Here is a 12,491-nt window from a genome sequence, read left to right on the forward strand (position 1 = left end):
CTCCTCTTTAGGACCTGAGTGGTTTCCTGCTGGGCCACTTTACCACAGGAAGGTAAATTTGACCTTTGAAACACAATGGAGACCACAACAGGAGTTCAAACAATTAACATTACACTGACAAACAGCTTTCAACATGTAAATCAGATTTCTTAAATTATATTTAATTAAATTATACCAGACTAGGTTTATAAAGTGCTTTAGAGAAACCCCGATTTTGATGGGCAGTTGCTGGGTTTTGTTTTTTCTGTTTTGTAGTTAAGGAGGCCAGCGTGTGGAGAAATTTTTCTTTGGAGGTTTGCAGTGATTAAAACCTTCGCCAGGAGCTTTTAAAAGTTTTTCTCTCTGGGCAGACAGCAGGCGGGGGGGGGGAATCAGTTCAGTTAATTTCCAGTCCTAAATCAGGCATCCTTTTTACAAGTGTCCATGAACTACAATTCCCATGAGCCCCTGCCAGCAAACACTGGCAGGGGCTCATGGGAACTGTAGTCCATGGACATTTGGAGGACCACAGGTTGACTACCCCTGCTTTAGCTAAAGACAATGAGATGATCAAGCTTCCCTCCCCACCTCACAACAGGGAACAGAGATTAGGATATCAAGTACTAGAAGGGCCTCAGGGAAAACTTTTGTAGACTTCAGGAAAAGCTTCTTTAACCCAGCCTGACGTGATCAGTGGGTGGCGAAAAGAGGGATGACAAATGTCCTGGGAGCAAGGAGGAAGTTCTTTTTTGTGTGCAGGTCAGAGCAAGACCGATCTGCCAAAAGGGGTACAAAGCTCTGGGTGGCCGGGAGGCCCCAGAAGATACAGTGCAGATGGGGAATAACACTAGCATTCCTGGTCTCAAGCATCTTGTGTATGTTCTTGTACATTTGAGGAGGGACCAATGATAGTACAAAGAGAAGCCAATGGGAAATCTTTGTCTAGGGCCCAGTGATGGCTCTGGTCACCCCTGGTGGGGTCACTATTTCCATATGCAGAGGAAAAGAGGCAATTGTACTTCTCCCTTTTCCCAGTATTTACACGCCTGATTCCCAATCAGCAACACTAAGCTACTGTTTGCTCCAGGCCTTTAAAACTAAGAATGAAAGTAAAATAATCTTGCCACTGGTACCAAACTACAGAGCCGTGCAATATCGATTTATTTAAAATACTTATGTCCCATCTCCCAAGAGGAAATCTTCTCAGTTAACTACATGGGAAGCATGACTCATATGTGCTGCTAGAGAGCCAGGATTCTTTCCTGGCCTTCAAATATTACACGAAAACGGTGGGGGAGACAGGGATGCACAGCCCCACAAACCTGCACGGCTGCTTCTCTGCAGCAGGCAGCAAGAGAACAAAGCACACATGGTCACTTTATGGGAGATTCCTCACGACAGAGCAAAAAATAAACTCACCAGAGCTGAGATCCTTATAGAATTGCTGATTTGTCAAAACCTGAGTAAGGACTGAACGCATAGCCCCTCCCATTTTTGTCAGATCTTCCAGAAACGAAATGTGTGGCTCCAACATCTGAAGGACTTTCAGGATTTTTTGAATGTCTTTTTCTGATGGTAGATCAAGAACTGTGGACAGAAATGTGGTTCAGGGGGAAGACTGTTCCAGAGGGTCACAATTGTTTTATAAAACTTTTCATTGGTAGTTCTGTGTCAAATGGCTACATCCTGCCCATTCTGCTCAGCTGAGAGCAATAACATTATGTTGGTGCAAACTATCTCCCACTGATGCTCCTTTGCTAGTGGGACATAATTTGCACCAAAAGCTTATCCTGTCCTTAGCTGAGCTGATACGATCCCATCTATCCTTTTGCTAGAGACTATATGCCCCTTGCTGGTTATAACGTTTGTGGGATGACTGCTCTCTGCTGAAACACGAAGGACAAATTACTGTGATAATTCTTTTTTTAATCTAAGCAGTTGGCTTTCCTTCGCTCTTACCTTCAACATAGCCTTGTTGTCACATGGTTGGATCTAAAATTATCCCAAGTAAACAAAGATCAGAACACAGGATCCTCTCCTTACTGCTACCACCACGGGTCCCCAAAATTCTGCTACGGGGACTCAGGGGAGGCTCAGAAACAGCACGGGAGCCAAAGCACAAGAGGCAAACTGGCAAAAATTGTTCACTCTCTACTAGCAACAGAAGTGCTGTTTTGAAGTGCTGTTATATCAGCATAACAGTGCTTTTGGGTTCAATTTAGGTATGTTTACATTTCTATGCCACTAGCCTCCTTGTTCTGATTGTCCTCCTTGACAAAACATATAGCTCATACAAGAACAGAAAAACCTATAAAGAATCATCTTCTATCAGCTTCACATGCAACCCCACTTACTATTCTCGTATTACACTTTGTCGACAGGACAGCAATTTGCCACATGCAGAAGGTTTGAAAATACACTTAATTTGAAAACAAAGTAGGCTGGTGACCCCCTAATAAAATCTCTTTGCTACAGAGATCTCTCCTTTGTGTCTTAGTTCTCCACCCCACACCCGTCCCCCCCCCCACACACACAAGTGAGATTGTTCCCCCACTGCTCCACAAGTAACAGCGTCCATACCTGGTTCAGTATAGCCTTCCCTTAAGTACTGAATAAGACAGAAAATGAATTGTGGAAGAACTAATTCAGACATTATCAGCAGATCCTTTGGAACAGATGGAACTTCTGAACTTGACTTTATCCGATGCCTTTTGCAAAACCTGCAAGCCAAGTTGTACAAAATTAAACATTGCCAGGCAGCTAATTAATAAGATAGAACAGAAAACTACAATCCCCCCCCATCATTTGCACTACCCATGTGGGTTTAACAGATTTAGTATTCTTAGAAAAATGTGAAGGATATTCCCATTCCACCTAGCAAGTCCTTCTTAATTATATCACAGAAAAAGCTACTTGGAGTCATACTATGCCTATAGTTCCAAGTTTGTTGACTTTATGGCAGTTTACTGTATGAAGGAAACGCTTGTATCTCTAAACGGATTATGATAAGGATAACAAAAAAATTATTGTCACTCACACGCTCTGGATTTGAAGACAGTTAAAAGAACTGTGCAGCTCTTTTAAACCACACTGCAGCAAACAAGGTACAACTCCTAAGTTGTGGAGTTGAAAAGTTCTAACGCCAAGTGTTAAATATTTTACCATTACAAATTCTACCATTTGAAATAGTATATGTTCCCAATGATGATGTTCCTTGCACTGTACAATGAAAATGTTCACTGTAAACCACCCTGAGCTGCAATATATATACAATATAAATAAAATTAAACAGGCTTCCTCGGGAGGTGGTGGGTTCTCCATCTTTGGAAATTTTTAAACAGAGGCTGGATAGCCATCTGATAGAGAGGCTGATTCTGTGAAGGCTCTAGGGGGTGGCAGGTTACAGTGGATGAGCGATTGGGATGTGAGTGTCCTGCATAGTGCAGGGGGTTGGACTAGATGACCCAGGAGGTCCCTTCCAACTCTATGATTCTATGAAATAAATGAATCTGTTGAAGCAAGCCTGCTGCTCTTGAAGCCTGGACATGACCGCAGTTGGGAGAATTAAGGCAGGAGCCAAAGTGCTCATGACCCTGCTTTGTCTCTTAGCCTATGGCTTATAGACTGTGGCCCACAGGGAGCCAAGCTAGTAGGTACAGGACCAACCCAAGATGTGGGAATTGTACTGCATATTTAAAAACCTATTTAAATTGCATTTCTGTGTTCCTTGCAAGCTGCTTTGAGTCTGTAGTAGAAACAAAAGCAGGACAGAGCTACTTAAATAAATAAGTATGCCCCACCGTCTTGATAAAGCTTCACGCTGGCCCATTATGCACGGCCGCCAAAACGGCGATTTCAGGTCACATGGAAAACGCGGAGGGGGAAGACGCGACGCATACCGGTTATACACGGGGCGGGGCGCGACAGCGGCAAAACCCAGAGTAACCGATTATGCACGCGCCGATCCGGGCGCCACGTCTGGTTGCGCCCCGCTCACCCGGAAGCTGCGCTTTCTTCCGCGTTTCACTGACGCGGCTTTTTCGGCGGCATGCACCGAAGCTGCAGCCGGTTGCAGCCGACACCGTGCGTTATCTGTGATTTTAGTCGCCGCCATTCCACCCCGAATGTGCGCTAAAACCCCCGTGCATAATGGGTCTCAAAGATGCAGTACAGAATACGTCTTCAGTTGTGACATGCAAACAATTGTCTCAATTCCGCCCTGGATGAAAAGCTCTGCTCAAAAGGCATGTTTCTTCTCTAGCTGCATCTGTTTCGCCAGCTCTCCCCTTTCTTAGCATCAATTAAACTGGCCAGGCCTAATGGCATAGCATTTGGAAGAAAATGTGTGAAGTGCTGTCAAGTCACGGCTAACTTAGGCTGATCCCACAGGGTTTCCAAGGCAAGAGATTAACAGAGATGGTCGGCCACTGCCTGCCTCTGCACAGCAACTTCCTTGGGGGTCTCCCACCATCCCTGTACTGACCAGGGGTGACCCGGCTTAGCTTCTGAGATCTGATGAGACCCACCTAGCCTGGGCCATCCAGCTCAGAAAGCATTCACCTATTTCTTAAACTACTGAGCTAACCTGTAGCTTCTGTTCTTCCGTTGTCCTGACAGCAACACGTTCCTAAGGGTTCACTGTCAACAAGTCCCTGGATTACAGAACAGATCCTCCTACTGCCTTATTTTACCAATAAATAAATCTTTTTCAATCTCTCTCTCCACTCTCCTGAGCTAGAGTTTAGTTTTTCTTTAAGTTAAAGACCTACATTTGCAGAGCTATGAATCAAGTCCTTCCTTATGCTACACAGCCTACTATTCATTTATAAAAAGAAAACATAATAGTTATTTCCAGAGAGGCACAATGAAGATGAACATACCACGTTAAAGGACTAAAAATAAAACTGAAAGAGAAGAAGAAGAAGAAGAAGAAGAAGAAGAAGAAGAAGAAGAAGAAGAAGAAGAAGAAGAAGAAGAAGAAGAAGAAGAAGAAGAAGAAGAAGAAGAAGAAGAAGAAGAAGAAGAAGAAGAAGAAGAAGAAGAAGAAGAAGAAGAAGAAGAAGAAGAAGAAGAAGAAGAAGAAGAAGAAGAAGAAGAAGAAGAAGAAGAAGAAGAAGAAGAAGAAGAAGAAGAACTTATATGCTGCTTTTTCTTTACCAGAAGGAGTCTTAAAGCAGCTTCTAACCACTACACCAAGCTGGTAGAGGGGGATATAATGGCACAGGCAAAGCAAACCCTCCACAATTCCGCTTGACGAGCCAAAAGCGTACTAGCAGTCGTGTATCTATCTTCAACAGACATACTGAAAACAATCCGATGGACTGGCAGATGCCACAGTGGGATGTTTTAGAAGGAATTCTGGAAGCCATCACGAATTGACAATTGCAGGAAACATGATAGAAATTCAGACTGCAGGGATGTTGCCAAGAACGGCAGTGCCAAGGAAAGCATTACTCCAGCTTCCAGCAAGAAATGCAAGCGGGCACAAAAGTTTCAAGAAGTCTGATCTTTCTCATAGCTGTCAAAAGTTTGTTTAGCTTGGGGGGAAGGAAGGGGGGAGAAGGTGGCTGTCTGCTATGATGGAAAGAGTAATACCCAAAGAGATAAAGGACTGTCTTCACTAATACACTCTTGACTGACCTGCCGGACCATCAGTAACAGTGGGGAAAGAATTAAAAAAATGACAGAACAAGGAGAAAGGGAGAGGCGTGAAACAGTAAAGGCAAGTTTCTGGTCAATAAACATGGATTAAAAGAACAGCTCCAAAGTTCACGGTTGCCAGCCAGATGCTAAAATAAGAAGTATCAGATAGCATATTAATACCTTTTTCCCTTCCCCCTTTCCATTCCCCCCCCAAAAAAAAATCAGCAAAAGAAATATGCGGGTTTTATCTTTTTAGCCAGCTGTGAACACACAGTCTTGTCAGGACAGCTCACTAGATTAAGAGAGGTGTTTAGGGTCCATGCACAAGAAGGAGCAGTGAGTTTTGTAAGCCCTCAGCTGGCAACAATACAGCAGCGGTTTAGTCCAGAACCCAGCTTAAGAACGGGATCTGTTATGCCTCATTGCCATTCTCCATCAGGTGCAAATGTCGATACACAAGCCAAGCAATGCCAGCATAGATTTTCAATCGATTTCTTTCGACAATGTGATAAGCACTGATGCAATGTACTGTACTGGATGAGTTCTGGTGGCTTTCTTTTATTTTATGATCCGGCAACCTATCACATAAAATTCTGGCTTGGCCGGAAAACATTACTGCTTCCAGCCCAGGAGACGACACGGCGTAGCTAAAAACGTTATATCACGTTGCCACCACTGAATTAAATGAATGTCCTTTCCTCTTCCCCCATCACATTATAATGGTCAGAGGAAAAATTATCCCATTGGAATTTTTTAATGTCGTTATTACAAAGACGGGGAGAGAACTGCCCCCCAAGAGCTCGGGACAATTTACCTAGATGAGAGAACAGATATGGAACGGCATAATGTGACTTTTCCCCGTCCGATTTGTAACATAGGGCTGGAGTTTAATTATAGGTTTGCCCACCTGGTTATGAAACAGTGTAAGTGCATGAAAATAAAAAATGACTAAGTTCCACAGTCATGTTTGCCTTCTCCCTCTGGCATTCGTACTAACAATGGTCAGCGTCTATCGCAGTACGCAGGCTACACTCTGGAGCTCTGCTTACAAACTGGCACACCTCCAGAATTCACACATTAATCCTCCTTACCAAAATGGAGGCAGAAGATAGGGTGACTCCTGCTGTCACATGTTTTCACTAGGACAGCAAATGACCACTGCCTCTTCCCCTTCTGTAACTCAACAGCACTTGTTCATCTTGCCCTGCCAATAAAGTACTACTACAGGGCTGGGATTATGCTCTCAGAGAACTACCACCGTCCATTATGCCAGCAAGAGCAGGAATCTCTCGCCAAAATGCTTCCAGAAAGCCATGCATTATACTCCTTCCATCTGCATCTGTTTTCTCACAATCAGCTGTTTCCCGAGACAACCTACCCTAGTGGTCCTTAACCTTTAACCCACTACTACCCACCAAGTATGCAACATCATCAGAAATCATACCCCAAGCAAAATTAAGATATAAAAGCAGCACCCCAGAGAAGACTTTACTTATATATAAGTTTATTTACTTATATTGTGTTCTGTGTGTATACACACATATACGTGTGCACACACAGACACACTAGGGACAAAGCCCATTGCATTCAGGAATGCAATGGGTGCTAGATTGGGGTGTGTGTGGAAGAACTCTGCAGATGGCCTCTCCCTCCCCCCCAGGACCTGGAAATGCTGCAGGCAGCTCTCACGCAGCAGGAATCTGCAGCCTCCAAGCCTCAGAGGGAAGTGGAAAGAGGAGCTGGTGATCAGGGGTGGGGGACGGAAGGCGATTGGCTGGCTGCTGGACAGACAAGCAAGCCACTTGGAGGAGGTGGCCCTCAGGGGCGGGACAGCCGTTCTGAGTGGGTATTAAGAGCTGAGTGGCACTTGAGCCATGAGACACGCTCCTCCTCCAAGGCCTTACCAGAAATATATAGTGGAACAGCTAAGTACATGTACACACAACACACTCAAATTTAGCCAAATATTCAAGATCATTATAGCTCTGAGGGCCACCAGCCAACACTTCATTGTTGGACTGATTCTTTACTGAGTGCCCCCTTTTAAAAAGGCCAGGGGAGAATCTGCCTTGACGGATGACCCAGGCTAGCCTGATCCCATCAGATCTCAGAAGCTTTAGTACTTGGATGGGGAACCTCCAAAGATGCCTAGGGTTCCTACACAGGGGCAGACAAAGGCAAACTACCTCTGTTTGTCTCATGCCTTGGAAGAGTATCACCATAATTAGGCTGTGATTTGACCACACACAGCACTACCAGGGAAGAAATCTAGAAGCTGGGAAATAAATCTCGCAATGGGGTCTGACTGCCAGCAAACATGGAGGAAGAAGGTACTTCCTAAAACCACAAATGTCTATTTGCCCCCCCAAAGTTCTAACTGTCCCCCAAGATTTGCAGAATGCCCCCCTCAGTGGGAAGGGGGGGACTTTGGGGAACACTGATTATCCAGCCCAATGTTCCTGGAATGTCTGTTCAATCCAAATCAAATCTCCTCTATTCCTTGTCCAAGACCTTTCAACTAACCAACCCCAATTCATCTTAAAGCCCCCCTTCAAATGTCCTTTTGTCTTAATTCCACATTTGTATTGTTTATAATGAATTACAAATGTTTTTCTTCCACCACAAGTATTTGGGCTCAGTAGCCAATGTATACTTCAGACTTTCATGCATTCTTTTATTATTTCCATGTAGAACAAAAGGAAACCTTTATTTATTTTTACATTTGAAGACAGAAATTATTTATGTGGCCCATTCACATGTTCCTTTGTCTTAGGACACCAGCCAGGATGAGATCTTAAGCAAACTTTCTGCTTGCATGCATTATAGCCTCCCCCTCCCTTGCACTCCTCCTTCATAAGGGAACTGAGAGATCCCAAGTTATTTGAACGTAAGATTTCTTTGGCCTTTAGACCAGGGGTAGTCAAACTGCGGCCTCCAGATGTCCATGGACTACAGTTCCCATGAGCCCCTGCCAGCAAATGCTGGCAGGGTAGATTGACTACCCCTGCTTTAGACATTGGAACACGCTCCTATAGAAGATTCTGTGTTCATTCACAGTGGCCATTTTCAAACAGCTCTGTATTCCATTTCAGTAATCGATTGCTAATTTAAGACAGACCCATTTTAGTAACTGGCTGTTGGAATAATCATTTACCTGTTCATACAAACCCGCTGGCATTGGGTTAGCAAAGTATGGTAGAGATGCTTTGGAGGGAAACTGCTTTCTTAAGGAGAGGAAAGGGAAGGCGACTATAAGATGCTTTGAGACTCTTTTGGGTAGAGAAAAGTGGCATATAAGAGCCAACTCTTCTTCTTCTACCCCTTCGTTGCACTTCTGAATCATTGTCGTGTGCTCTGTTTAAACTATCCATAGTGTTTTCTACAATGCTGCTTTTTCATGTACTGTTTTTTTGCCATGTGATAATGTGCTGACTTTTTTTTAACATTCTAAGTTAAGTGCTATAGCACTAAACCAATGTAGCACTTCAGTGCTATAGCAGTACTATTGAAAAGCCTTATGAATGGGCTTTGAAGCTAGTACCTTGAATAAAACTTTGTTGGTCCTCAAGGTGCCACTGGACTCAAACTTTGTTCTTCTGCTTCAGACCAACATGGCAACCCACCTTACTCTATCAAAGCATTAAATGGCATGCTGGCTTAAACAGAGACTTTGAATTTCCTTATTCATTACCAACGCTAATGGCTCTCAGAACCCTCTTTATAGAAACAGTGACCAGCTGTTCTTAACATGTTTGACCTGACTATATAACAGTATGCTAATTTTCACTTAAACCTGTCTCCTCATGTAGCAGCTCAAACCTCTGACCTCTCTGATTTGCAACTAATTCTGCTTCAGAGTCACTGAGAAGTTTTGAAGCTTTATGATGGGATTCATATGTCATCTTTCTACCTCTCATTCACCTCCTAAATTTAACCTTGAAAGATGCAAGGAAGACTTCACAGTCTGCCTGAACTCCTCCCCAATGTCATCATTGAGAACATATAACATTTCTAACAGTAGAACTCATAACAGGATATTTAACGTGTTAATATTTTAACATTATAACTCAGCAATTGTATATTGTTTACTGCACTGTGATTTGACACTTTCGTCTGCGGGACATAGCTGGTGGTGAGAGGGGCCTCTGGGCTCTGGTTGGTGGACTTGCTTCAGTGGCCTTGACCAAAAGCTTGTGGGAGAGCTCCCTTAGCAGGCCCTGAGGAACTGCTTTAGATCTGTCAGGGTCTTGATCTCATCTGAGAGGTAGGGGCCAGGATGGAGAAAACCCTGGCCCTGGTCAAGGCCACAGCCTCCTGGGACCAAGAATCACCAGTGTGTTGGTGTTTGCAGAGTGTAGAGCTCTTTGGGGGCATAGGTAGATGAGCGGTCCCTCAGGGCCCAACCCATATATGGCCTTGAAAGTGATTACCAGAACCTAAAGCTTGACCTGATATTCAACTGGTAACCAGTGCAGCTGTCGGAATACAGGCTGGATGTGGGCCCTCCAAGGTGTTCCCGTGAGAACCCTGGCTGCTGCATTCTGGACGAGCTGTAATTTCTGGATCAGGTATAAGGGTAGGTCTGCATAGAGCAAGCTGCAGAAATCCAACCTAGAGGTGACTGCTGCCTGGATCACTGTGGCTAGGTGTTCTGAGGTCAGGTAGGGCAGCAGTCCGCAACCTTTTTCCTGTTGCGGACTGCTGCCAAGGGTGGGGGAACAGGGCGACTCGGAGCCTGCGCAAACGCGCATGCATGGACCTGCCACGCATGTGCATTTGTGCTCCCAGTGGGGCGCAAACGTGCACGTGCGATGGCTCTGCACATGCGCAAACGCGTGAAATTGCCGTGCCTGCACGTTTCTGCCCCCGTAGGGCAAAAGCGCACATGCGCATTTGCACCCCCGGCATGCCAACGGCCACGCTTCCCTCTCCCCCTCTTCCCTCAGCAAGAAGCTTGCCGGGCCGCAAGCTAATTGGCTGCTTCAGCGGCCAATTTGCTTGCGGTCTGGCGAACTTCTCGCTGGGGGGGGCGGGGAGAGGGAGCCGCGGTCTGCTGCCGAGGCTCTCGTGGCCTGGCACCGGGCTGCGGACCAGTGATTGGGGATCACTGAGGTAGGGCATTAGTAGCTTAGCCTGTCGCAGGTGGAAGGTTCCCCTTAAGTAAAATTCCCTATACAATTTCCTTTTGCATATCTGAAGTGAGTTCTAACTTGTGAAAGCTCACACTGAAATGAATGTTGCTAGTCTTTAAGGTGCTGCTGGATTTTTGTTTCATTTCGCAACAACAGACTAACAGGGCTACTTCTTTGCAATCTTGCATTCAAATGATGGTGCGATCCCACAGACATACAAGCCCAAGACCTGCTCCTGAATTCACTCTGGGCAGAATCACAGTACCCTGTATCAGTATCTTCTTGGGCAGGGGTAGTTAAACTGCGGCCCTCCAGATGTCCATGGACTACAATTCCCAGGAGCCCCCTGCCAGCGTTCGCTGGCAGGGAGCTCCTGGGAATTGTAGTCCATGGACATCTGGAGGGCCGCAGTTTGACTACCCCTGTTCTTGGGTATACATGCACACAAGCACACGGTCAACCGCTCACTCTACCTGTGTGCCTGTCTGGCCCATGCACACATGGCCAAAATAAACTATTAAACACTGAACAAAACAAAGCATTTCAGTTTTTTTCTTTTGGCCACACCCAGAGCAAGAACCACTGGGGCCTCCAGAAAGTGAAACTAAAAGGGAATAGCTGTAAGGACTGGCTGCAAACTCCTGCAACCTATAGCTCAGTCTGCTCCTACATGACCTACCACACACATACACACCCACACAGCAAAAGCTAAAAGAGTGGTAAGTGAGTAATGCAGTTTTCGCAGGCATAAATAGAAGATAATTAATCAGTAGCCACTCCTAACTCTGACTCTTACATAAACCAGTACATGCTAAAGTGGACAAAGAGGATTTAAAAGTCTATGGTCCTAGGTAAGTGTTCCGTGGTGATTCACCCCTCTGTTTTTTTCTCCTTAGACTTTCCCACACCTAATTACCTCCCTTCCCCCCAAAAGGGACAAATCCCTTTTCATTCTTCAGTGCCTGTTTTTCTAATTCCTGCACGGTTTTTAGACACGTGCGTACACATACAGCACCATAAGGCCCACCTCTCATAGTACATGAAGGATGCGTAGTCAAGGCCATGACCTACCCTATAACAAGAGTGGCGCAGAGTGGTAAGGCAGCAGACATGGTGTTTGAAGCTCTGCCCATGAGGCTGGGAGTTCAATCCCAGCAGCCGGCTCAAGGTTGACTCAGCCTTCCATCCTTCCGAGGTCGGTAAAATGAGTACCCAGCTTGCTGCTGGGGGGTAAACGGTAATGACTGGGGAAGGCACTGGCAAACCACCCCGTATTGAGTCTGCCAAGAAAACGCTAGAGGGCGTCACCCCAAGGGTCAGACATGACCCGGTGCTTGCACAGGGGATAACTTTACCTTTCTATAACTACTCTGTCACACAGTGCATTGATGTCTGTACATTTCTTCCCAAATCAAAAAGCAGCAGTGATGTAAAAAAAAACCCCCAAACTTCCACATAGAACAGTTCTTCACAACCTCTGACATCCAAGGATGGATCTTCTCAGAGCACACCCTTCTGGGTGAAGCCGAGAAGGATCACCCCCATCACTATCGTCGTTTATTTGCTCCTCTTGGGGTCCAGGCGGAAGTCAACACCGCATGAAACTGTACCGCTCCTCCAAACCCATAAACCCAACAGCAAACCTCCCTTTCCCTTTCGACTCATGCTTCTGGGGGCGGCCAAGATTGGCACAGCCCATGCATCTCCTGTGGGCTCGGCGTGCGCACGGATCACCAG

At 45.5% G+C, this 12,491-nt stretch overlaps 1 protein-coding gene across 3 annotated transcripts in view; it reads right to left on the minus strand.

Moving 5' to 3' along the window:
* UBR3 (ubiquitin protein ligase E3 component n-recognin 3) overlaps positions 1-12,491 on the minus strand; it is a 128,538-nt gene that overhangs the window by 114,966 nt on the left and 1,081 nt on the right. For all 3 annotated transcript variants that reach the window (XM_077319757.1, XM_077319756.1, XM_077319755.1), the window contains exons 2-3: positions 2,560-2,699; positions 1,399-1,566 (exon numbers count right to left, since the gene is read on the minus strand). In XM_077319757.1, the coding sequence (XP_077175872.1) occupies positions 1,399-1,566; positions 2,560-2,632 (241 nt within the window). In that variant the 5' untranslated portion in view covers positions 2,633-2,699. The remainder of the gene's footprint in view (positions 1-1,398; positions 1,567-2,559; positions 2,700-12,491) is intronic.

The sequence above is a fragment of the Paroedura picta genome, chromosome 2 (genome assembly GCF_049243985.1).
Source record: "Paroedura picta isolate Pp20150507F chromosome 2, Ppicta_v3.0, whole genome shotgun sequence".
Lineage (NCBI taxonomy): Eukaryota > Metazoa > Chordata > Lepidosauria > Squamata > Gekkonidae > Paroedura > Paroedura picta.